Source organism: Martes martes (genome assembly GCF_963455335.1).
Source record: "Martes martes genome assembly, chromosome: 6".
NCBI lineage: Eukaryota > Metazoa > Chordata > Mammalia > Carnivora > Mustelidae > Martes > Martes martes.
The window spans coordinates 144,396,073-144,418,104 of NC_137893.1; the positions used below are offsets into that span (position 1 = coordinate 144,396,073).

At 42.4% G+C, this 22,032-nt stretch overlaps 2 protein-coding genes across 7 annotated transcripts in view; one reads left to right on the forward strand and one right to left on the reverse strand.

Moving 5' to 3' along the window:
- MRS2 (magnesium transporter MRS2) overlaps positions 1 to 22,032 on the forward strand; it is a 39,267-nt gene that overhangs the window by 15,215 nt on the left and 2,020 nt on the right. Inside the window, exons 5-10 of the mRNA XM_080805405.1 lie at positions 8,828 to 9,001; positions 10,645 to 10,775; positions 11,249 to 11,365; positions 12,835 to 12,987; positions 13,214 to 13,331; positions 21,484 to 21,597. Coding sequence (XP_080661531.1) covers positions 8,828 to 9,001; positions 10,645 to 10,775; positions 11,249 to 11,365; positions 12,835 to 12,987; positions 13,214 to 13,331; positions 21,484 to 21,597 — 807 coding nt within the window. The remainder of the gene's footprint in view (positions 1 to 8,827; positions 9,002 to 10,644; positions 10,776 to 11,248; positions 11,366 to 12,834; positions 12,988 to 13,213; positions 13,332 to 21,483; positions 21,598 to 22,032) is intronic.
- The window catches only part of GPLD1 (glycosylphosphatidylinositol specific phospholipase D1), a 64,254-nt gene continuing 54,715 nt past the window's right edge, over positions 12,494 to 22,032 (reverse strand). For 2 of the 6 annotated variants that reach the window (XM_080805395.1, XM_080805401.1), the window contains one exon: positions 12,494 to 12,979. The gene's annotated coding sequence lies outside the window, so the exon portion shown is untranslated. Of the gene's footprint in view, positions 13,001 to 18,769; positions 20,491 to 21,740; positions 21,867 to 22,032 lie in introns of those variants that run through there. The other 4 variants (XM_080805400.1, XM_080805394.1, XM_080805397.1 and 1 more) reach the window with 4 other exon arrangements.

Consider the following 22,032-nt stretch of genomic DNA (forward strand, 5'->3'; position numbering starts at 1 on the left):
TGGAATGTTCTGAATATATCTGTGATGTCCATCTGGTCCAGTGTGTCATTTAAGGTCTTTATTTCCTTGTTAATCTTTTGCTTGGATGATCTGTCCATTTCAGTGAGGAGAGTGTTAAAGTCCCATACTATTATTGTATTATTGTCGATGTGTTTCTTTGATTTTGTTATTAAGTGGTGTATATAGTTGGCTGCTCCCATGTTAGGGGCATTGATATTTAAAATTGTTAGATCCTCTTGTTGGACAGACCCTTTGAGTATGATATACTGTCCTTCCTCATCTCTTATTATAGTCTTTGGCTTAAAATCTAATTGATCTGATATAAGGATTGCCACCCCAGCTTTCTTTTGATGTCCATTAGCGTGGTAAATTGTTTTCTGTCCCCTCACTTTAAATCTGGAGGTGATTTTGTGTCTAAAATGTGTTTCTTGTAGACAGCATATTGATGGGTTTTGTTTTTTTAATCTATTCTGATACCCTGTGTCTTTTGATTGGAGCATTTAACCCATTTACATTCAGGGTAACTGTTGAGAGATATGAATTTAGTGCCATTGTATTGCCTGTAAGGTGACTATTACTGTGTATATGTATGTATATATATATATATATATATATTTTTTTTTTTTTAAGATTTTATTTATTTGACAGGCAGAGAGGCAGACAGAGAGAAGGGGGAAGCAGGCTCCCCACTGAGCAGAGAGCCCGATGCGGGCTTGATCCCAGGACCCTGAGATCATGACCCGAGCCGAAGGCAGCGGCCCAACCCACTGAGCCACCCAGGCGCCCCGACTATTACTGTATATTGTCTCTGTTCCTTTCTGGTCTACTTTTTGGCTCTCTCTTTGCTTAGAGGACCCCTTTCAATATTTCCTGTAGAGCTGGTTGGGTGTTTACAAATTCTTTCAGTTTTTGTTTGTCCTGGAACCTTTTAGTTTATCTCTCCTTCTGTTTTCAGTGAAAGCATAGCTGGATATAGTATTCTTGGCTGCATGTTCTTGTTTAGTGCTCTGAATATATCAGGCCAGTTCTTTCTGGCCTGCCAGGTCTCTGTGGATAAGTCTGCTCCCAATCTAATATTTTTATCATTGTATGTTACAGACGTCTTGTCCCAAGCTGCTTTGAGGATTTTCTCTTTGTCACTAAGACTTATAAATTTTACTATTAGATGACGGGGTGTAGACCTATTCTTAGTGATTTTGAGGGGGGTTCTGTGTGCGTCCTGGATTTTGATGCTTGTTGCCTTTGCCATATTAGGGAAATTCTCTACAATAATTCACTCCAATATACCTTCTGCTCCCTTCTCTCTTTCATCTTCTTCTGGAATCCCAATTATTCTAATGTTGCTTTGTCTTATGATATCACTTATCTCTCGAATTCTCCCCTCCTGGTCCAGTAGTCGTTTGTCTCTCTTTTGCTCAGCTTCTTTATTCTCTGTCATTTGGTCTTCTGTATCCCTTATTCTCTTTTCTGCCTCATTTATCCTAGCAGTAAGAGCATCCATTTTTTATTGTACCTCATTAATAGCTTTTTTAATTTCAGCTTGGTTAGATTTTAGTTCTTTTATTTCTCCAGAAAGGGTTTCTCTAGTATCTTCCATGCCTTTTTCGAGCCCAGCTTGCACCTTGAGAATCGTCATTCTGAACTCTAGATCTGACATATTACCACTGTCCCTATTGACTAGGTCCCTAGCCATCGGTACTGCCTCTTGTTCTTTTTTTTGTGGTGAGTTTTTCCGCCTTGTCATTTTATCCAGATAAGAATATATGAAGGAGAGAATAAAATACTAAAAGGGTGGCAAGGACCCCAGGAAAATGTGCGTTAACCAAATCAGAAGGGACCGCAAATCATGGGGGGGAAGAAAGGGGGTAAAAAAAAGTTCAGAAAAAAATGAAAAAGGAAAAAAAAGAAAAGAAAAGAAAATTTATATATTAGATAGGTGAGGAGAACAGAGCCACCCACTTAATCTGGGGAGTATTTGGTCTCTTAGAAGAAACTACCCCCCCATAATTTTAAAGAAAAACTTTTATATGTATATATACACACACACACACACATACATACATAAATGTATATATACACACACACACACAAGCACGCACACACAAAAGGGTAAACACGATGAAGGGATGGAATATGACTATAAAGATGAAAATTTTAGGGGTGCCTGGGTGGCTCAGTGGGTTAAGCCTCTGCCTTCGGCTCGGGTCATGATATCAGGATCCTGGGATTGGGCCCCACATCAGGGTCTCTGCTCAGCGGGGAGCCTGTTTCTCCCTCTCCTTCTGCCTGCCTCTTTGCCTACTTGTGATTTCTCTCTGTCAAATAAATAAAATCTTCAAAAAAAAAAGATGAAAAAAATTTTTAAAAATTCTAAAAAAGGAGTTGATAAGTTGGTTGGGAAAAGAAAGAAAAAGAAAGTGGAGAGAATTTGCTCAGGCTGGAGACTAGAACAAAGCCCTGTGCTAGGTTTAGGGTATAGTTTGATCTATTAGAAGTTGTATCCCAGGGGCGCCTGAGTGGCTCAGTGGGTTAATCCTCTGCCTTCAGCTCAGGTCATGATCTCAGGGTCCTGGGATCAAGTCCCGCATTAGGCTCTCTGCTCAGTGGGGAGCCTGCTTCCCCCTCTCTCTCTGCCTGCCTCTCTGCCTACTAGTGATCTCCCTTTCTCTGTCAAATAAAAAACTAAAATCTTTAAAAAAAAAAATAGTATCCCAGATTTTTTTTAGAAGAAAAAACCCTATGTGTATACAAAAAATAAATTTAGATACAATGAAAGATAAAATATGACTATAATAATGAAGGTTCAGAAATATTTTTTAATGACAGGTATTATTAAGATAAACTAGTTAAAAAACATTAAAAGAGGAAAGAGTAAAAATTTTAAAAATTAGAATAAAAATTTTTTTTAAAATTAATTAACTTTGCAAGACTAAAGAATGATGAGGAGAAAGCCATAAATCCCATGCTTTGCTTTCTCCTCCTCTGGAATGTCGCTGTTCTCCTTTATGAGTGAACTTGGTCTTGGCTGGATTTCTTGCTGATCCTTTGGGGGAGGGGCCTATTGTAGTGATTCTCAAGTGTCTTTGTCCGAGGCAGCATTGCACCACCTTTGCCAGGGGCGGGGCTAAGTAATCTGCTCGAGTTCAATTTTGGGAGCTTTTGTTCCCTGAATGCTTTCCATAGAGTTCCAGAGGATGGGAATGGAAACGGTGGCCTCCCAATCTCCGGCCTGGAGGAACCGAGAGCTTTTGGCCCCACTCCTGAGTGCACCCTTAGAGCAGATCACTTAATCATGCCTGTCTCCCTGGCCTCCGGCCACGCTCCAAGCTCACCCAGCCTGTGACCAAGCGTCTCTGTCTCTGGCACACAGCCCTGCCTGGAGTCTCCAAACCCAGCAAATCACTGCCGCTCTTCCAGGAGGGTGTCCCCGGGTCTGCCACTTGTGGGGTCCCTGCTCAAAGAGCAGTGGTGTGACTGTGCCATGGATCACAGTTTAAGGTACCCTGAGTTGAGCGCTCACTCCTCGGCTCCACCTCTGTAGCCGGCTTCCCCGCTCTAATACCTGAGAGCTCTGTGACACTCAGGCACCCCCGATCCTTCTATGGCTCCGCAGGACCTGAGACCACACTGTCCCCACATGGGCTCCACCCTGGCTTAGCCTCTGTGGAGTGATGTCCCTCAGTGGAGCAGACTTTTTTTTTTTTAATTTCTTATTTTTTTATAAACATATAATGTATTTTTAGCCCCAGGGGTACAGGTCTGTGAATCGCCAGGTTTACACACTTCACAGCACTCACCACAGCACCCTCCCCAATGTCCATAACCACAACACCCTCTCCCGACCCCCCTCCCCCCAGCAACCCTCAGTTTGTTCTGCGAGATTAAGAGTATCTTATGGTTAGTCTCCCTCCCGATCCCATCTTGCTTCATTTATTCTTTTCCTAGCCCCCAAACCCTCCACGTTGCATCTCCACTTCCTCATATCAGGGAGATCATATGATAGTTGTCTTTCTAGTGGAGCAAACTTTTAAAAGTTCTGATTTTGTGGGCGCCTGGGTGGCTCAGTGTGTTAAGCCTTTGCCTTCAGCTCAGGTCATGATCTCAGGGTCCTGGGATCGAGTCCCGCATCGGGTTCTCTGCTCAGCGGGGAGCCTGCTTCCTTCTCTCTCTCTCTCTCTGCCTACTTGTGATCTCTCTCTCTCTGTCAAATAAATAAATAAAATCTTAAAAAAAAATTAAAAAAAATAAGTTCTGATTTTGTGCTCTGTTGCTCTGCCACTTGCTGGGAGCCGGCCCCTCCCCCTGTGATCTATCTTCCTGTCGCTTTGGATTCACTTCTCTGCAGGTCCTACCTTTCAGAAAGTCGTAGAATTGCTGCTCTTCTTTTCTTCCATCTCCTGTTGGATTTTTCAGTGTTTGGAATCTAGTCTTTGTTTTAAAGTCTGTTTTTTCCCATATAAGTTATTGCTACTCTGGCTTTCTTTTCCATTTGCATAAAAGATGCTTCTCCATCCCCTCACTTTCAATCTGTGTCTAGGTCTAAAATGAGTCTCTTGTAAGCAGCTGATAGAACGGTCTTTTTTTTTTTTTTTTTAATCTATTCTAGTAACCTATGTCTCTTTATTAGAATGTTTAGTCCACTTACATTCAAAGTAATTTGGTAGAAATGTATTTATGCCACTTTATTACTTGTTTTGAGGTTGTTTCTCAGGATTTTCTCTGATCCTTATCTTTTTTCATGGTTTGCTGGGTTTCTTTAGTGATCTACTTTGAATCCTCTATTTTTTTTTTACATATCTATAATTGGTTTTGATTTGTGGTCATCATTATGTTTGTATATAACATCTTATACCTATTGCAGTCTTTATGAAGTTGATAGTCATTTAAGTTTGGAACCATTCTCCCTGCTCCCCTCCCCCACCTTGTTTTAGGTATATGGGATCATATTTTACATCCTTTCAATTTGTGACTTCCTTGACTGATTTTTTTTTTGCAGATATATTCATTTTTACAGCTTTTGTGTTTCTAAACTTCATACTGTCATTTTTAGTCTTTCCTTTTGCACTCAGAGATTCCCTTTAATATTTTTTACAGGGCTGGTTTAGTTGTCATGAACTCCTTTAGCTTTTGTTTCTCTGGGAAACTCTTGCTCTCCTATTCTGAATGATAGCATTTCTGGATAAAGTATTTTTGGCTTCAGGTTTTTCCCATCTAGAACTTTGAATATATCATGCCACCCCTTTGTCTTGGAAAGTTTCTGCTGAAAAATATAACTTTATGGGGTTTCCTTTGTATGTTACCATCATCTTTGTCTTGCTGCTTTTTATATTTTTTCTTTATCACTATATTTTGCCATTATAATTACAATATGTCTTGGTGTGGTTGTGCCTTTGTTGATTTTGTTGGGAGTTCTCTGTATCCTGAATTTGGGTGTCTGTTTCATTCCCCAGATTAGGAAAGTTTTCGGCTATTATTTCTTCAAGTAAATTCTCTACTCTCTTTTCTCTGTCTTCTGGGACTCCTACAAGATGAATGTTATTACATTTGATAGTCACTGAGTTCCATAAGTGTTCTCCTGTTGCACAATTCTTTTTCCTCTTTTTTGTTCAGCTTGATTACATTACTCTGTTTTCTAGGTCATTAACTCATTCTTCTGCTTCTTCCAGCCCTCTCTTCATTCCATCAAGCGAAATGTTTCTCATTTCATTTATTGATCCCTTTATCTCTTTATTATGCTTCATCTCATTAAGGATCTCATTGATATTCTCCACTCTTTTCTCAAGTTCTTTGAGTATCCTTATGATCATCATTTTAAATTTACATCAGGCATATTACTTATATCTGTTTTGCTTAGATCTGTGGCTGTGGCATTGTCCTATTCTTCCATTTGGGATAAATTCCTCTGACTTCTCATTTTGTCTAAGTCTCTGTGCCTGTCTCTGCATGTTAGCTAAGTCATTTATGTTTCCTGCTCTTAAAGATAATGGCCTTATGAAAAAGAGGTCCTGTAGTGCCCTGAAATATAGTGTCCCCTGTTTCCTAGGGCCTGGCACTTCTGCAAGTATCTCCAGTGTGTGCTGGCAGAGCTCTGCCATTGTGTCCTGGCTACTTTATCCTTCAGGCCAGTCATCTGGAGAGGTTTTCTTTGCCTGTTGTGGATAGTGTTTAGTCTCTGGCCTGAATGTGGCACATTTTAACGAGATATGCTCTGGTCTGCTTGTGAAATGAGAACTCTTGCCACTGCCATGGAAACCAGGGCCTTGTAAAACTCCTGGGTCAGGAGATGTGGGATGAGCAGGGGTTTGGGCTGGTCTTCTGAGGCAGGGAGCCTGCTGTGCTGGGAGTGAGACAGGCGGGACTGAGATGACCGTTCCACCAGCTTGTGGGGTGGTGAGACTTGGTGTAAGCAAGTTAGGTGATGAGGGTTGCTGCTAGGCTGGCTTCTGCGGGTGGCTCTGTGTTTATGCTGAGGGGCAGGGGAGAGAAATGCTGTTTAACTGTTCCTTTGTCCCTTGAGTAGTCTCTCCATGAATGCTATTTCTCTGGGGCACTTTCCAAGTTGAACAGCTAACATTTCTCCACTGTGTGCCCCAGGTGCTGTTCAGATTGCTCTTTGTATGCTGCCTTCCAAGGGCTGTTTGCCCTGCCTTTTCTCCAGGAGCTGCCCTAGTGTCCTCTGTGCTCCAAGCATGCTGACCTTTAAAAAAACCCCAGGCGTTAACTCACGAAATTCAGGCTTTCCTGCTTTTCAAGCCAATTGCTGTGGAGATTTGTTTTCCCCATGCACTCTCGTGCTAGTTTGCCTCTAGTCCTTCCCTTCAACCACGGCTCCCTCCCCACCACATCCCTCCCCACCACATCGGGCACAAATTGCATCTCCATACTTCCTGTCTCTTTTGTGGTCTCGCCTCTACCTTTATATGTGGAGTTTGATCTGCCAGTCATCAGATTAATTTCTGGGGTATTTAGGATGGTCTCATAGTTACCTAAGTTGTATAAGTGGGAGGAGACAAGCCTAGCGTCCTACTCCACCATCTTTTCCTCCCACCAACAGCATTTTTCACAAAACTAGAACAATATCCTAAAAGTTGTATGAAACCACGAAAGACCTCAAATAGCCAAAGCAGTCTTAAAAAAGGAGATCAAAGCTGGTGGCATCACAATCCCAGATTTCAAGATCTATGGCAAAGCTGTAGTAATCGAAACAGTCTGGTAATTGTACAAAAATAGACATATAAATCAGGAATAAAATAGAAAACCCAGAGACAAACCCATGTTTATATGGTCAATTAATCTTCGACAACAGAGGCAAGAATATGCAATGGGAAAAGGCAGTCTCTTCAATAAATGGTGCTGGGAAAACTGGACAGCCTCATCCCAGAGATTGAACCTGGACCACTTTTTTACACCATACACAAAAATACACTTTAAATGGATTAAGGACCTAAATGTGAGACCTGAAACCATAAAAATCCTAGACAAGAGCACAGGCAGAAACAAACTCTTCACTCTAGAGAACAAACGGATGATTACCAGAAGAGAGGTGGGTGCGGGAGGGGGGAAACAGGCGATGGGGATGAAGGGGGCACTTGTGATGAGCACCGAGTGATATATGAAGTGTTGAATCACTGTATGGTACCCCTGAAACTAATACAACACTCTGTTAAGTATATTGGAATCAAAATAATTTTTTTATTTCCCCTCATCATTTTTTAAAAAATTATCTCTTTGACGAAGGGAGACGTGTGTGATAAAGCAAATTTAGAGGAATGTTATTTGTATAGTCTTAATGATATGTTTATAGGTGTTCACTGGCTAATTTTTCAGCTTTTATGTTTAAAAGCTTTCATAATGTGGAAAAATGTGAAAAATCTCTAATTTTTATATCACTAATACAGGTCACAGGCTACTCTTCTAACTTAAATGATGCCAGTCTTTAGAATAAATTTCTAATTTCTTGCTCTCTAAATTAGTACTAAAGCTATGTTTTGTCTTTATAATTTCAGATTAGCTTAATATGTTTTGGTGACAGTTTAAAAAGGCAACTTTTACATTTCAGCCAAAGTAGTAATGTTTAAACTAAATCTTTTCTAAAAGTCTACCAAATATATGGCTTAAGAATACCTTATCTTGGGGCGCCTGGGTGGCTCAGTCAGTTAAGCGGCCGCCTTCGGCTCAGGTCATGATCCCAGGGTCCTGGGATTGAGCCCTGCATTGGGCTCCCCAGTCAGCGAAGAGCCTGCTTCTCCCTCTCCCTCTGCCTGCTGCTCTGCCTACTTGGCTCTCTAATAAATAAATAAAATCTTAAAAAAAAAAACCTTATCTTATTTTCTTTGTTCCCTCTTGTTCTCCTGATTATCCTGGATGTCTCTTGATATCCTGGAAGTCTTGATATGTAGCTTAATTCCAGTTGTGTTGAGAGTGAGGTAGAAGTACATATATTTTAGGCTTCCCTTCTTTAAAAATATCTTTTTTACTTTTTCTTTTTTTTTTTTTAATTTTATTTATTTGACAGAGATCACAAGTAGGCAGAGAGAGAGAGAGAGGAGGAAGCAGGCTCCCCACTGAGCAGAGAGCCCGATGCAGGGCTCGATCCCAGCACCCTGGGATCATGACCTGAGCCGAAGGCAGAGGCTTTAACCTACTGAGCCACCCAGGCGCCCCTCTTTTTTCTTTTAATAGTGATTTGGTTTAGGCTTAATCCAGAATTAAAGCAGTATTAAACCCTATTTTATGAATGTTATTCTTTTCCCATAGCTATACAACTTGCTTATATGCATGTATGTGTGCATGTGTATATCGATGTATAATTTTTTTTTTTTTACAGTATTTGAAAGCTGTGATAACTCCAGAGTGTCTTCTGATATTAGATTATCGTAATTTAAATTTAGAGCAATGGCTCTTCCGGGAACTCCCTTCTCAGTTGGCTGGAGAAGGACAACTTGTCACATACCCTTTACCTTTTGAGTTTAGGGCTATAGAAGCACTCCTACAATATTGGGTAAGCCTATTTTTATTTTGCTTCTTGAATTTTTTCTTGTTTTAAAATGCTATTGAGTAGGAAGACAAGTTGGTATTGTTTCAATGACACCATCCCTAACCACACCCTACCTCCAAACAAAAATATCCCTGAGGGTCCTGTGTAGAGAAAGTACTTAATTCTTAAGCTATATGATCCAATCAAATAGATCTGAGGTCTCTAGGGACAGTTTATAGCGTCTCTTTGAGAGTCATATTATGACATTCAGTTAAGCACATTTTAAGTTGGCTGTACTTTGTATAATTTTGATAATTATATTTGAGGGGTGATAATTCAAAATACTTAACATCCTAAATAGGATATAACAATGTATCAAAAAAGTTTTAAATATTCTCTATTATTCTGTAACTAAACTGTATATTGTAAAACTGCATACATATAGTGAACATAGCTGAAATCATTCTAATACTTTCCCCGTCACTCTGATTTGTGGGTACAATCCTTGGAGGCAGCTACATGATGCCTCTGTTTGAGACCTACTTTGACATAGGAACCAGGGATAATTCTTTCAATGATTCCCCTATTATGTGGATAGTTCCTGGGTGTTTAGGGACCCTATCAGGCCCCGAACAACGATGGTCACTGCCCTCCTGGCCCCACAAATTGTTCATTATCTTTTCTTACCCCCCGGTAGTCAGTGTAGTGCTGTTCAGGAGCCGGCTGCGTGCAGCGGTCGGTTTAGGAGCGTGCCACGTGGAGGGAGGGAGGGAAGCAGGCGAAGAGGACGTGCAGTGGGTGAGGACTGGATGGACCCGGACTCTTCTCTTTTGTCTCCCCTGCTGTACCGAAGGAGTAGGAAATGGCTACATCCCCCACTCGCTCGGGTTCGTGAGGCAGGAGCACTGGCTAGTACCAGCCCAGGAGATGGTGACCAGTTGGAGCACAGTTACTAAACAGGGAAAATGCAGGGGAGGGAAAGGAGGGAAGGTGCAGCCAGTGGTTAGTGGCAGGCTACGTGGGCTGAGCAAGCTCTCAGGAGCTCAGGCTGAGATAAATAGTACGCGCTGGCTTTTATGCCATTCGTTTATTTTACTAATTAACTGCCTGATTCTGTTATGCTGTTTGCCAGCTGTCAATATTTTAACAATGGGTATAGCCTGTATCAGTGCTTTCCTGCTGAATGCCTGAACAATAAGTAGTATACTTTTGACTTGACACTGGTTTGTTTCTCAAGTCCCAAGTTATGTTTTGGTTTTTGGAAGAATTTTTTCATAGGAATTTTGAGGGAATTTTGAACTGTGTTCTGTTTACGAAGAACACAGGTATTGTTTACCAAATGTAAAGTATGTGTTTTAACCATGAAATGGCAGGTTTTAATCAACCTTGCATTCCTTTCATAATAAATGTTTGTGGGGGAAGACTCTTAGGAGAGTTAATTCCCTATCAACCAAATGCAAGCCTGGTAACATGCATGGTTATCTTTTAACCTGGTAGATCTAGTTTATGAATCATCTGAAATAGGCATTCCCTCGGTGACCATGTTCTGAAACATTACCAGTCTACCTAGCTATTACAGATTTCTGTGTTTAATCAGAGGATTCACTGATCCTGAGTATTCTAAAAAGATTGTTTTGATTCTTATGAAAGGTCATGTTGTTATCTAGATCAGCACTCTTCAGGGGAAACTTAGCATTTTGCAGCCACTGATCCTTGAGACATTGGAAGCTTTAGTGGATCCCAAACATTCTTCTGTAGACAGAAGCAAATTGCACATCTTACTACAAAATGGCAAAAGGTAAATATGGGTGATCTACCAATTTGGGAGGTAGACAAAAATATCTTAAGCTTCTCTTTTAGTAGTCCTAATAGAAAATGTATAGCATTAATTCAGATATAAAATCAGTGTGATTATTCCCTGTTTTAAAAATACCAACTAGTTTTGCTAATGGTAATGGTTTTCTTTCTGTGCCTTGAAGTCGGAAGGTGGCCTAGGTGAGAAGTTGAGCTAACAAGGGCACATAGACTAATGATTATGGAAAAGCTGTTTTTGCATGAAATGTTACATCAGGGTCTTTAATTTATTTCTGGATGGAAATTGATTCTTGATGTGCATGGTGAATATCAAAAATTTCTTTTACAAGTCAGTGTTTACCATGAATGTATAAGTGGGTCTACTTGATAAGATACTTTAAAAACGTACATTTTTTAATAGGGAAAAGTGTTTATAAGTTAATGTTATTGATCATTTCTATACAACTACTCTTATAGTCTGTCGGAGTTAGAAACAGATATTAAAATTTTCAAAGAATCCATGTTGGAGATCTTGGATGAAGAGGAGTTGCTGGAGGAGCTCTGTCTCACGAAGTGGAGCGACCCACAAGTCTTGTAAGTCTGGAGTCCTGCTTTGTCACTGGTCTTGTTAGGGTCAGTCTTCTGTCTTCTTCAGGATGGTTCTTAGAGAACGTAACGTTTTCTCCAGAGTAGAGAATACAGGCACTTTTTATCCTCAGTTGTTTCACTGTTTCCCCATATGCATGTTTAGTGTAATGAGGATATATTGAATGTCTGCTGTGTACATAGAACTGTGCTGGGCTGTGATGAATACAAACACACCATTACCTTTATCTTCAAGGGCCTGACCCCCAAAGTGGCTGACACATCTACCTGAATAACTTAGCCTGGGGAGTACAGTGGAAGAGAGGGAAAGATACTCACATGGGGGCAGGGCAAGAGGGGTGAAGGAAGATAAGACACTGCCATATATTCTGTAACTTTGATCTGATATAAAAAAGGCTTATCTTAGGGGCACCTGGGTGGGTCAGTGGGTTAAAGCCTCTGCCTTCGGCTCAGGGTCCTGGGATCGATCCCCGCATCAGGCTGTCTGCTCAGCAGGGAGCCTGCTTCCCCGCCCCCCACCCAGCTCTGCCTACCTCTGCCTACTTGTGATCTCTCTCTCTGTCAAATAAATAAATAATCTTTTAGGAAAAAAAGGCTTATCTTAGAAAACTTTTATCTCTTACAGAATTAGAAATTATTTATTCTTATGCACATCAAGTTAAATGTTTATTTTTTAAGTACTCAGAATATTTCATTTTCTTTCTAGACAAATATTAGAAATTATGGAGACACCTCTGTAATGTGTACAGTTTCCACAATCTGTACAGATTTTTTTAAGCATTTTGGGAAATTAGTTTTCTGTATTCTAATAAGGAAAAATTAAGACTATAAGGACTATTTTATAGCAGATATAGTAGCAGGAACTTGAACACATTTGTAACTCTTGTTTGCTTTGTTTATTAGGCCAGTCTGTGTCTAATACACTCTATGATATAACTCTTTCACAGAGCACTTCAGTCCCACTAACTCTCCTTGGTAGGGGGTGGGGGATATGAGTAGAGGGGTACAAAGTGACTATTAACATCACTCAAGGACATATTTCTTCATATATGAAAATAACATTATGTATCTGCCTTGGAAAGGAAAAGCTTTTTATTCTGTTTTTAGTTTTGTTTTGCCTTATTTTCACTAATTTGCACTCATTCATCAGCATTCACACATTCTGAATTTTCCTTTATCTGGTAGTGCGTATGTGCATGAGAATCCCTTGACTCGGGGCCAAGTACGGTGACCCCAGGCCTGCGGGCTGGAACCTGCACCCTCAGCTTTTACCCTTTTTAGTGTTTAGGATCGCTCGATAAAGCCACTCGCTGATTGAGCTCAGTCACAGGAAGAAAAAAACCAAGGCCACTTTTTCATCCATATTTGAGTATTATATACAGATTCAGAAAGTTTTTGGTACCAGATGGGTGATGCCTGTGTTGGGGTTGGCTAATTACGTTAACTCTTCATTGAAGTGAAAAGAGCAGTGCTGGAATCGACCACGCGGAAGAGATGGAGTTGCTCTTGGAGAACTACTACCGGTTGGCCGAGGACCTCTCCAATGCAACGCGGGAACTCAGGGTATTGATCGACGATTCTCAAAGTATCATATTCATCAATCTGGACAGGTGAGAAGGCATCCTGTCAAACAACCACAGGAATTCTAAAGTGATAAAGGTTTTAAGGAAACTGTCATTTTGGGAGGAGTTATACCATTATCATGTATAAATGCTACTAGAAAGATGTCCTTTTCTAAAGGTGTAGATTTAATTTATGTGGTTTTAAGAAATGATTTCATGAATTCGCTATGTGTAGTTAGTGGGCCCTTCTGATGTAAGCTGTTCTCCTCTCTAGCCACCGTAATGTGATGATGAGGTTGAACCTACAGTTGACCATGGGAACCTTCTCTCTTTCTCTCTTTGGACTAATGGGAGTTGCTTTTGGAATGAATTTGGAATCTTCCCTTGAAGAGGTGAGACTATTATTTCAGTGATCTAGGGATTATTTTTTGTTTTGAAGATCATTTGTTAAGATGGATTTTAAGGGGCACCTGGCTAGCTCAGTCAGTGGAACACACAACTCTCGATCTTGGGGCTGTGGGTTCGAGCCTCACATTGGGAGTAGAGATTGCTTAAAAATAAAATCTTAAAAAAAAAATGGATTTTAAAAAAGAGTCTTAGCATATATACACCCCTAGTGAATTAAAATGTTTACTCTAATTCATTCAAAATTCAGGCAGTATTTTTAGACCCCGTTGTAACGCAAATATAACGATAACCGTGGTTACCTCATGTTTCTCAAAAAATGGAACCACACATAGAAAAGGTTTGACAAAACAGTATTACACTGTGAAGGAATGCTCTTGGAGGATCACACCATCAAAGAGACTGCTCTTGCAAGACCGCACTGTGAGGCTGTGGTGATGCAGGATCACAGGATGAGGCGGTGCTCCCGCAGGATTATGCCATGCTGTGGCGGTAAGCAGGATCACAGTGAGGTCATGCTAATGAAAGATTACCTTTCTAGTTTTCATGTTCCCAGCACTGATAGTTTGCTTGCTTTGTTTGGTGGGATCACAGCTATGAAGATGGATGTGTTATCCCTACTTTATAGATGAGAAGACAGGCTCAGGAAATTGAAGTGATTTGCTCAGGGGCACAGTGCTAGAAAATCATGGTTGTGATCTGAGCCCAAGACTTTCACTCTCCACTTTGCTGCCTTTTCATATTAATAAAACACTAAGGTGCCAGAGTTCTTCCCATCATCGTAGTGTGGTCTTTCAGAAAATATCTTGCTCTGGGATTTCCAGAAAATCTGCACATTACACTGCATTCAGCACACTTTGACTCTTTTGTCCTCATTAATCTTTTTTTTTTTAATTTTACTTAAATTCAATTAATATATAGCATATTAGTTTGAGGTAGAGGTCAGTGATTCCTCAGTCTTATATAACACCCAGTGCTCCTTACATCAGGTGCCCTCCCCTCACCTCCCCTCCAGCAGCCCTCAGTTTGTTTCCTATGATTAAGAGTCTCTTATGGCTTGCCTCCCTCTCTGATTCTTATTTTATCTTTCCTTCCCTTCCCCTTGATCCTCTGTTTTGTTTGTTAAATCCCACATATGAGTGAAATCATAGGTTATTTGTCTTTCTCTGACTGACTCATTTCTCTTAGCATAATGCCCTCTAGCTCCATCCATGGCGTTGAACGTGGCAAGATTTCATTTTTGATGACTGAATAGTATTCCATTGTGTCCTCATTCATTTAAAAGATCTGTTCCCTCTTTGGCTGCCATCCTAGTTGAACCCATGTCATCTCTCATCAGGACCACTCTTTGCTTCTGAAAAGTGGTCTGTAAAAGCAGCAAAACCTCGTGGTCACTTTTTCTGTGAAACGATTCACTGGCGTTTGATTGCCCTTAAAGTAAAGACCCAGGCTCCTTGGCCCGCAGGGCTCTCCACGCTGAAGCCAGCCACCTCGCCCTCGCCACGGGTGTCACATCAGTATTTCCTTCTCCCGCGGGCTTCCTCCAGGCCACAGCTCTCCTCGGCTCCCACCTCTCCTGCCCGGCTGGCTTCTGCTCACCTCTCCCATCTCAGTTTATGCGCCGCTTCCAAGGATGATCTCCAAGGCCCAGTCCATGTTAGTCATTTTCACATTCTTTATAAGATGTGAAAGGAAGAATCAGTGCAGTACGTTTGTTCCTTCATCTTGTAATTGTGGGTTTTGGTGCCTGTTCTGTAGTGTGCACTGCTTTCGGCCCCAGGGATACGGCAGGGAGGGTCTGCCCTCGGGAAGGAGAGGGGCAGACAGACACACAGCACGTTTGGTGGTAAGTGTCATCAAGAGGAAGCCGGGTGGAAGGATGCGATGTTGCCAGGAGGTGCGCTAAGGAGCATTTTAAAGCTGGGTAGTCAAGAATGTCCCGAGGAGGTGATGCTAGAAAGCGGGAAGGTCAGAGGGAAAGTGTTTTCAGCAGAGGGGAGCACACCCGGAATTGCCGGAGCGGACACAGGCTGCGCTTGTTCAAGGAACAGCAAGGGCGGTGGGGGCAGGAGAGGGTGAGCCCGGCGGAGACAGGTAGGGAACAAGGTCAGAGCAAACGAATGGGAGATGGTGTTGAATTTGTAGCGCCTATGAGGGTTTTCATTTAAGTGTGTTAGGCATCTGTTGGGAGGCTTTTAAGCCCACACGTAGTTACTAGAAAGTTCAGAAGTAACCAAAACATCTTGTGCAACATAACCAACCCTTGAAATTCTCCAAAGGTAACTTCTAAAGACCTCTGCAGATCCCCCAGTGTGTGGCTACAGAACTCTTTATACGAGATCAGGTCATTTTTGTTAAGAATCATGTTTCTATATATACAGTCTACAAACTCACTTTTATACCTTTTTTTCATTTTATACTTATTTTCTCATTTAATGCCCATTTTTAAAAGGGATTTTTAGAAATTCCTCTCTGATAGTTCCATGCAGTTCCAGGTGTAGAGCAACCCAGTTATGACGGGAGGTGAGTGGTTCGTGGTCAGTTACTTGCTCAGTACAGGGTGATTAGCTCCGGCAGAACAAGATTCGGATCAGTCCCTCATCAGTTACAAATTACGTGTCTAGATAACCTGAAGAACAGCTCAGACATGTTTACTAAATCCCCAGATGTCAAGGTCTCTGTGCCTGTGTAGACGGGGTTAGTATTGACAATGATCAACCCAGGATAGGAAAAACTTTTCTTACTTCTTGTTTTAAGATAATTTTAGACCCTTCTAAGAGTAGTCAGAGAATTGCCATGGAGCCTTGACCCATTCTTTTATCACCAACATGTATCACCTTCCCTGTCTCATTCTCTCTTTTTTTTAAGATTTTATTTATTAATTTGACAGATGACAATTAGGCAGAGAGGCAGGCAGAGAGTGGGTGGGGAAGCAGACTCCCCGTTGAGCAGAGAGCCTGATGCAGGGCTCGATCCCAGGACCCCGAGATCATGACCCGAGCTGAAGGCAGAGGCTTAACCCACTGAGCCACCCAGGCACCCTTGTTCTATCTTTATATACAGCCTCTTTTTCCTAAAACTACTTGAGAGTAAGCAACAGATGTGATACCCCTTTACCTCTGGCAACCCAGAAATAAATCCCACTTGACAGTAATGAATGATTGTTTAATGTATTACTGGATTTGATTTGCTAGTATTTTGTTTTGTTGTTGTTGTTGTTGTTGAGTTTTTTTGCATCTGTGTTCATCGGAGATATTGGCCTGTAGTTCTCTTTTTCGTAGTGTCTTTGGTTTTGGTATTTGGGTGAGGTTGGCCTCATAGAATGAATTTAAAAGTTTTCCTTTTTCCTTTTTTTTTTTAATAGTTTGAGAGGAACAGATACAATTTTTCTTTAAAGGTTGGTAGAATTCACCTGCGAAGCTATCTGGTCCTGAGTTTTATTTGTTGAGAGGTTTTTTTTTTTATTACTGATACAATATCATCGCTGGTAATTGGTCTGTTCATATTTCCTTATTTCTTCCTGATTCAGTTTTGGGAGGTTATATGTTTCCAGGAATTCCACTTCTTCTAGGTTATTCAATTTTTTGGCATATAATTTTCTATAGTATTCTCTTATAGTCCTTTGTATTTCTGTGATGGTTATTATTTCCTGTTTCATTTCTGATTTTGTTTGAGTTTTCTCGTTTTCTTTTTGATGAGTCTGACTTCTCAGTTGTGTTGATTTTTTTTTTCCCCCCAAACAACCAGCTTGTTATATCTTGTTGGATTATCTTCTTTATTATTATGATGTCCTTCTTTGTCTCTTGTTACAGTCTGTGTATTAAAGTGTTTTTTCCAGTGTAAGTATGCTACCCTGGCTTTCTTCTAACGTCCGTGTGCATGATAAATGCTTCTCCGTCCCTTCGCCTTCCATCTGCAGGTGTCCTTAGATCTGAGACGAGTCTCTTGTAGGAACCATGAGATGGGTCTCGCGTTGTTACCCATTCGGTCATCCTGTGTCTTTTGATTGGAGCATTTGATCCGTTCATGACGTTCACAGTAATTGTTGATAGGTGTGTGCTTTTCGTCGTTTTGTTACTCCTTTAATGGTTGTTCTATAGTTCTTCTGTGTGCCTTTCTCTCTTCGCTCTCTTCCCGTGATTAGTTGGCTTTCTGTAGTGTTACGCTTGGAGTCCTCTTTTTTTTTTTAATTTTTTGCATATCTATTACTGGGTTTTGGTTTGTGGTTATTGCTGGTTTGTATATAACATCTTCTGGGCATAGCAGTCTGCATTAAGCTGATGGTTGCCTAAGTGTGAGCCCATTCTTTATTTCCGCCCCCCCCCCCCACCTTTTAGGTGTCATACTTTACATCCCTTTACTTTGAGTCCTTTGACTGACTTTTACAGATGTACTTATTTCTACTGCTTTTATGTTTCCTACTTTTCATATTGTCTCTTACGGGCTCTCCTTTCCGCTCAGAGTCCTCTTTAACATTTCTTATAAGGCTGGTTTAGTGGTGATGAATTCCTTTAATTTGTTTCTCTGAGAAACTCTTCTCTCTCCTACTCTGAATGACAACCCTGTGGGGTAGAGTATTCTTGGCTGCGGATTTTTCCCTTTCAGCCCTTTGAATTTGTCACGCTGCTCCCTTCTTGTCTGCATTTTCTGCTGAGAAATTAGCTGATAGCCATGTGGGGTTTCCTTTGTATTTAACTGTTTTCTTTTGCTACTTTTAAAATCCTGTCTTTATCACCACTTTTTGCCTTTTTAATTACTTGATGTCTTTTTTAAGATTTTATTTATTCATTTGAGAGAGAGAGAGTGAGCATGGGGCAGTGGGATGGGGAGGGAGTTGGGGCAGAGGTAGAAGGAGAAGCAGAGTCCGTGCTGAGCAGCATTCAAACCCAGGACCCTGACATCATGACCTGAGCTGAAGGCAGACACTTAACCTACTGAGCCACCCAGGCGCCCCAATTACTGTGTCTTGGCGTGGACCTCCTGGGTTGATTTTGTTGGGCTATCTCTGTGCCTCCTGGATCTGGATTTGTTTCCTTTCCCAGATTCCAGAAGTTTTCAGCTATTATTTCTTCACATAAGTTTGCTATCCTCTTTTCTCCTTCTGGGATCCCTGTAGTGCCAGTGTTACTACACGTGGTGGAGCCACTGAGTTCCCTAAATCTGTTTTTGTTTTGGATCTTTTGTTTTCCTCTCACCTGCTCAACTCTACTTTCCATGACTCTGTCCTCCAGGTCATTGATCTGTTCTTCTGCTTCCTAAGGCTACTAGTTACTCCACCTGGTATATTTTTAATTTCATTTATTGTGTTCTTCATCTCTGAGTGGTTCTTTCTTACCTCCTTGTTAGGGCCTTACTGATGTCCTCCACTTTTAAGTCCAGTGAGTATATGATCATTATTTTTTTTTAAGATTTTATTTATTTATTTGACAGAGACACAGAGAGGGAACACAAGCAGGGGGAGCGGGAGAGGGAGAAGGAGACTCCCCACTGAGCAGGGACTCTGATGTGGGGCTCGATCCCAGGACCCTAAGAGATCATGACCTGAGCCGAAGGCAGACACTTAACGGCTGAGCCGCCCAGGCGCCCCTGATGATTACTTTAAATTTTCCATCAGGCATATTGCTTATCTCCATTTCACTTAGGTCTCTTGTTGTGAACTTCTCCTGTTCTTTCATTTGGGACATAGTCATTTGTCTCATTTTGTCTGCCTCTCGGTGTTTGTGTGTGTGTGTTAGGAAAGTCAGCTGTGTCTTCTGCCCTCAAAGGTGGCGGACGCGTGGGGAAGAGGTCCTGTCTGCCTGCAGGGCGAGGTCCCTGCTCACCAGAACCTGGTGCTTCAGAGCTCTTCTCTCAGTGTGCTGTGTTCCCCCCCACCGACCCCGTGTGGCTGGGCCATGTTTGCCTGTGGTCCAGGTGTCCACATGGCTGTTTTTGCCTGCTGTGGGCCGTGTTTGCTCCCTGTGACATCAGTGGGTCAGTCTGGGGCCACCCTGGGCTTGAGCCGGGTCAGACCAGGTGTTTGGCAGAGCTGCAGACTGCTTCTCTGCACTGTCCCCCGAGACGCTTTCACAGGTGGGCAGGGCCTGCAGTCTGACCAGCCATCTGCCGCCAGCCCACTTTTGGGGCCACATTCAGTGTGTGTGGTTAGTGCCCCTCTCCCGGCAGCGGGTACTTTGGAGTGGTGCTGGCCCCTATGGGGGCAGCTTGCACAGGGCCAGGAGTGGGGTGCTTCTCTTGATGGGCTCCTGCTTTGGAGAGGGTGGATGCAACCCCCCTACTGGGTATGGGAGCCTCAGTGTTAGCAAGGTTTGTCGGGTCTTCTGGGGGCACAGACCCCGTGCTGGGACTGAGACCGGCCTGGCTGGAGCGTGCGGATGGGAAGCTCCGGTGAGAGGGTGGGTGCAGTGTAAGCAAATCGGCGAGTGTCATGCTAGTTCCCCCAGGCACTGTGTGTTTGGGGGTGGAGGGGCAGTGGAGACAGCGCCTGCAGGTCCTTTGTTCCTGGAGGAGTCTCTCATGACCTGTTCCTCCAGAGCGCTCTCGGAGGTTAGCAAGCTGCTCTCCCGCTGTATGCCCCAGGTCTTTCCAGATGCTCCTTCTATGCTGTATCTCCCCAGGCTGTTGTGTTGTCTCTTTAATGGTGGGGACTCAGTTTCTTCTCACCCTCTCTGCTCTCCTAAAGTTGAGCCTGCTGATTTTCTAAAATTCCAGGTTTTAAGTCCTACTGATTGTAAAAACTCATAAAACTCAGCCCCTCTGGTTTTCAAAGCCAAATGTTATGGGGACTCGGCTTTCCACGCAGGCTCCCCAGTGCGACAGTGTGGTTCTCTCCCTTCTCCGTGCTGGCAGCTTCCTTCCTTTCGCGGACAGCCCCACAGTTTCACTGAGCTCCCCGCCAGGTCTTTGCTGTGGCCCCTTCATTGCGGAGTCCGTTCTGTCAGTCTCCAGGTCATTCTCTGGTTACTTACGCTGATGTGTTGTCTAGTTGTGCCTGCGTACAAGAGGTGAGCTTCCGGTCCTCCTGTGCTGTCTTCCCACAGTTTCTGTGTGTGTTTGGGATTTCAGGCTAGGTTGGAACTTCTCTCTCTAGTTTATCACATTTTGGTATTCTCAGATTTTTCTTCATAGGTGGATTGTAGAACCAGTCTACAACAAAGACGATAGTAATCTATTGTTCTAAATCTCATTTAAATGTAATTTTTGATAAACTACACCCTCTTTTTGGATAACTGGAAATGTGTTCACCAAAAATATTTAACTCGTGTTAGTACTTGTCCTCCTGATATAGGTCTAAGTTCCTGTTCTGAAGAGATGGGTTTCTCCTTCATATGGTGTGCGTTGCCCCCAGTGAGAGCTAACCGTCTGTGCGACACACCAGCCTGGGCCGGGGAGCTCCCCGTCCCTGGAGCCACCCAGGCTGAGGTTGGTAGCCAGCGGTGGCATAGCTGGCGATGGGATCCCTTTCGTGGGGGCCTATGGTTCCGTCTACGGACACGTGCACATTATACTACCAGATGGTACAAGCTTGAAAATGACGGGAAGATGTTTAAGTCAGAGGTTCCCAAACTTTCTTGGTTCATGATGTGTTTAGTGTCTAGTGTCTCGGGAATTGCATAGGATTACTAGACCCAAAGTTTCTTTTAGGACATCGTTTCTGTGATATTACCTAACAGGTTGTTTATGAAGTAGCTAGGTCTGTTCTGCAGATGACATTGTGTTTTCCTTGAAAACTTAAAATACTCTCGGGTGCTGTGGTGCCCAGGACACCTCAGCTCACAGATCGGGAACTGTGGCTCTAAAAGCAAAAAATTCAAATTTGGTTGTATGTCCTCTGTGATTAAAACTATTAAAATTTGTATACATGCAAACGAAGCCTGGGAGGAAACACAAAGTAAAAATGGTTATGTTTGGCTTATAGATGATTTTTAAATATCGAAGCCCTTTTATGTCTCTTCTTCCGATCTATTCTCTGATTCTCTGGATGCTATCAAGGTTTGTTCTTTGGTCCTTTCTATAGGAAAGAGCTGTATGAACAACACAAGGCTTCTTTAAGCTCTGGGGCAATTATAGTTGGGGAATTTTACTGCTGAGGAGCCTGACCTTTTGTGATTGAAAGTAACTCTGTGTTCTCTTTTTTAGGACCACAGAGTGTTTTGGCTGATTACAGGAATTATGTTTATGGGAAGTGGCCTCATCTGGAGGCGTTTGCTGTCATTCCTGGGACGACAACTAGAAGCTCCTCTACCTCCCGTGGTATGAAGGGTCTGGGTTGGCACAGTGTAGTCGAGGGGCTGATGTCCAGTTCTGCAGGCACACCGACTGCCTGGGCTGGTGTTGTCCCCGGCTTTGTGACTCCGAGCAAGTTATTTCATTCCCGCATCCGTCAGTGACGTCAGTAGCAGCAGTTGGAAAGCACTTATTCCAGTACCGCACCTGGCACGGTGCCAGCTTAGTACCCCGTGCTCAGTGCATCGTTCTGTAATGAGCTTTCTGCGTTTAGATGTTGGCAGTTTGGCTGCAGGCTTTGTCATAACCCAGATTGAAATATAGAAAACATGGTGTCATCATTAAGAAAAAAGGTTGACCCTTTCTCTTACATTTCTACACCCAGTTTACACCGGGAATGAATACTCAGGGTACTGATAGGGCCTTGTCAGTCTCCCGTCTGCTAGTTACCTCTCCTTTTAC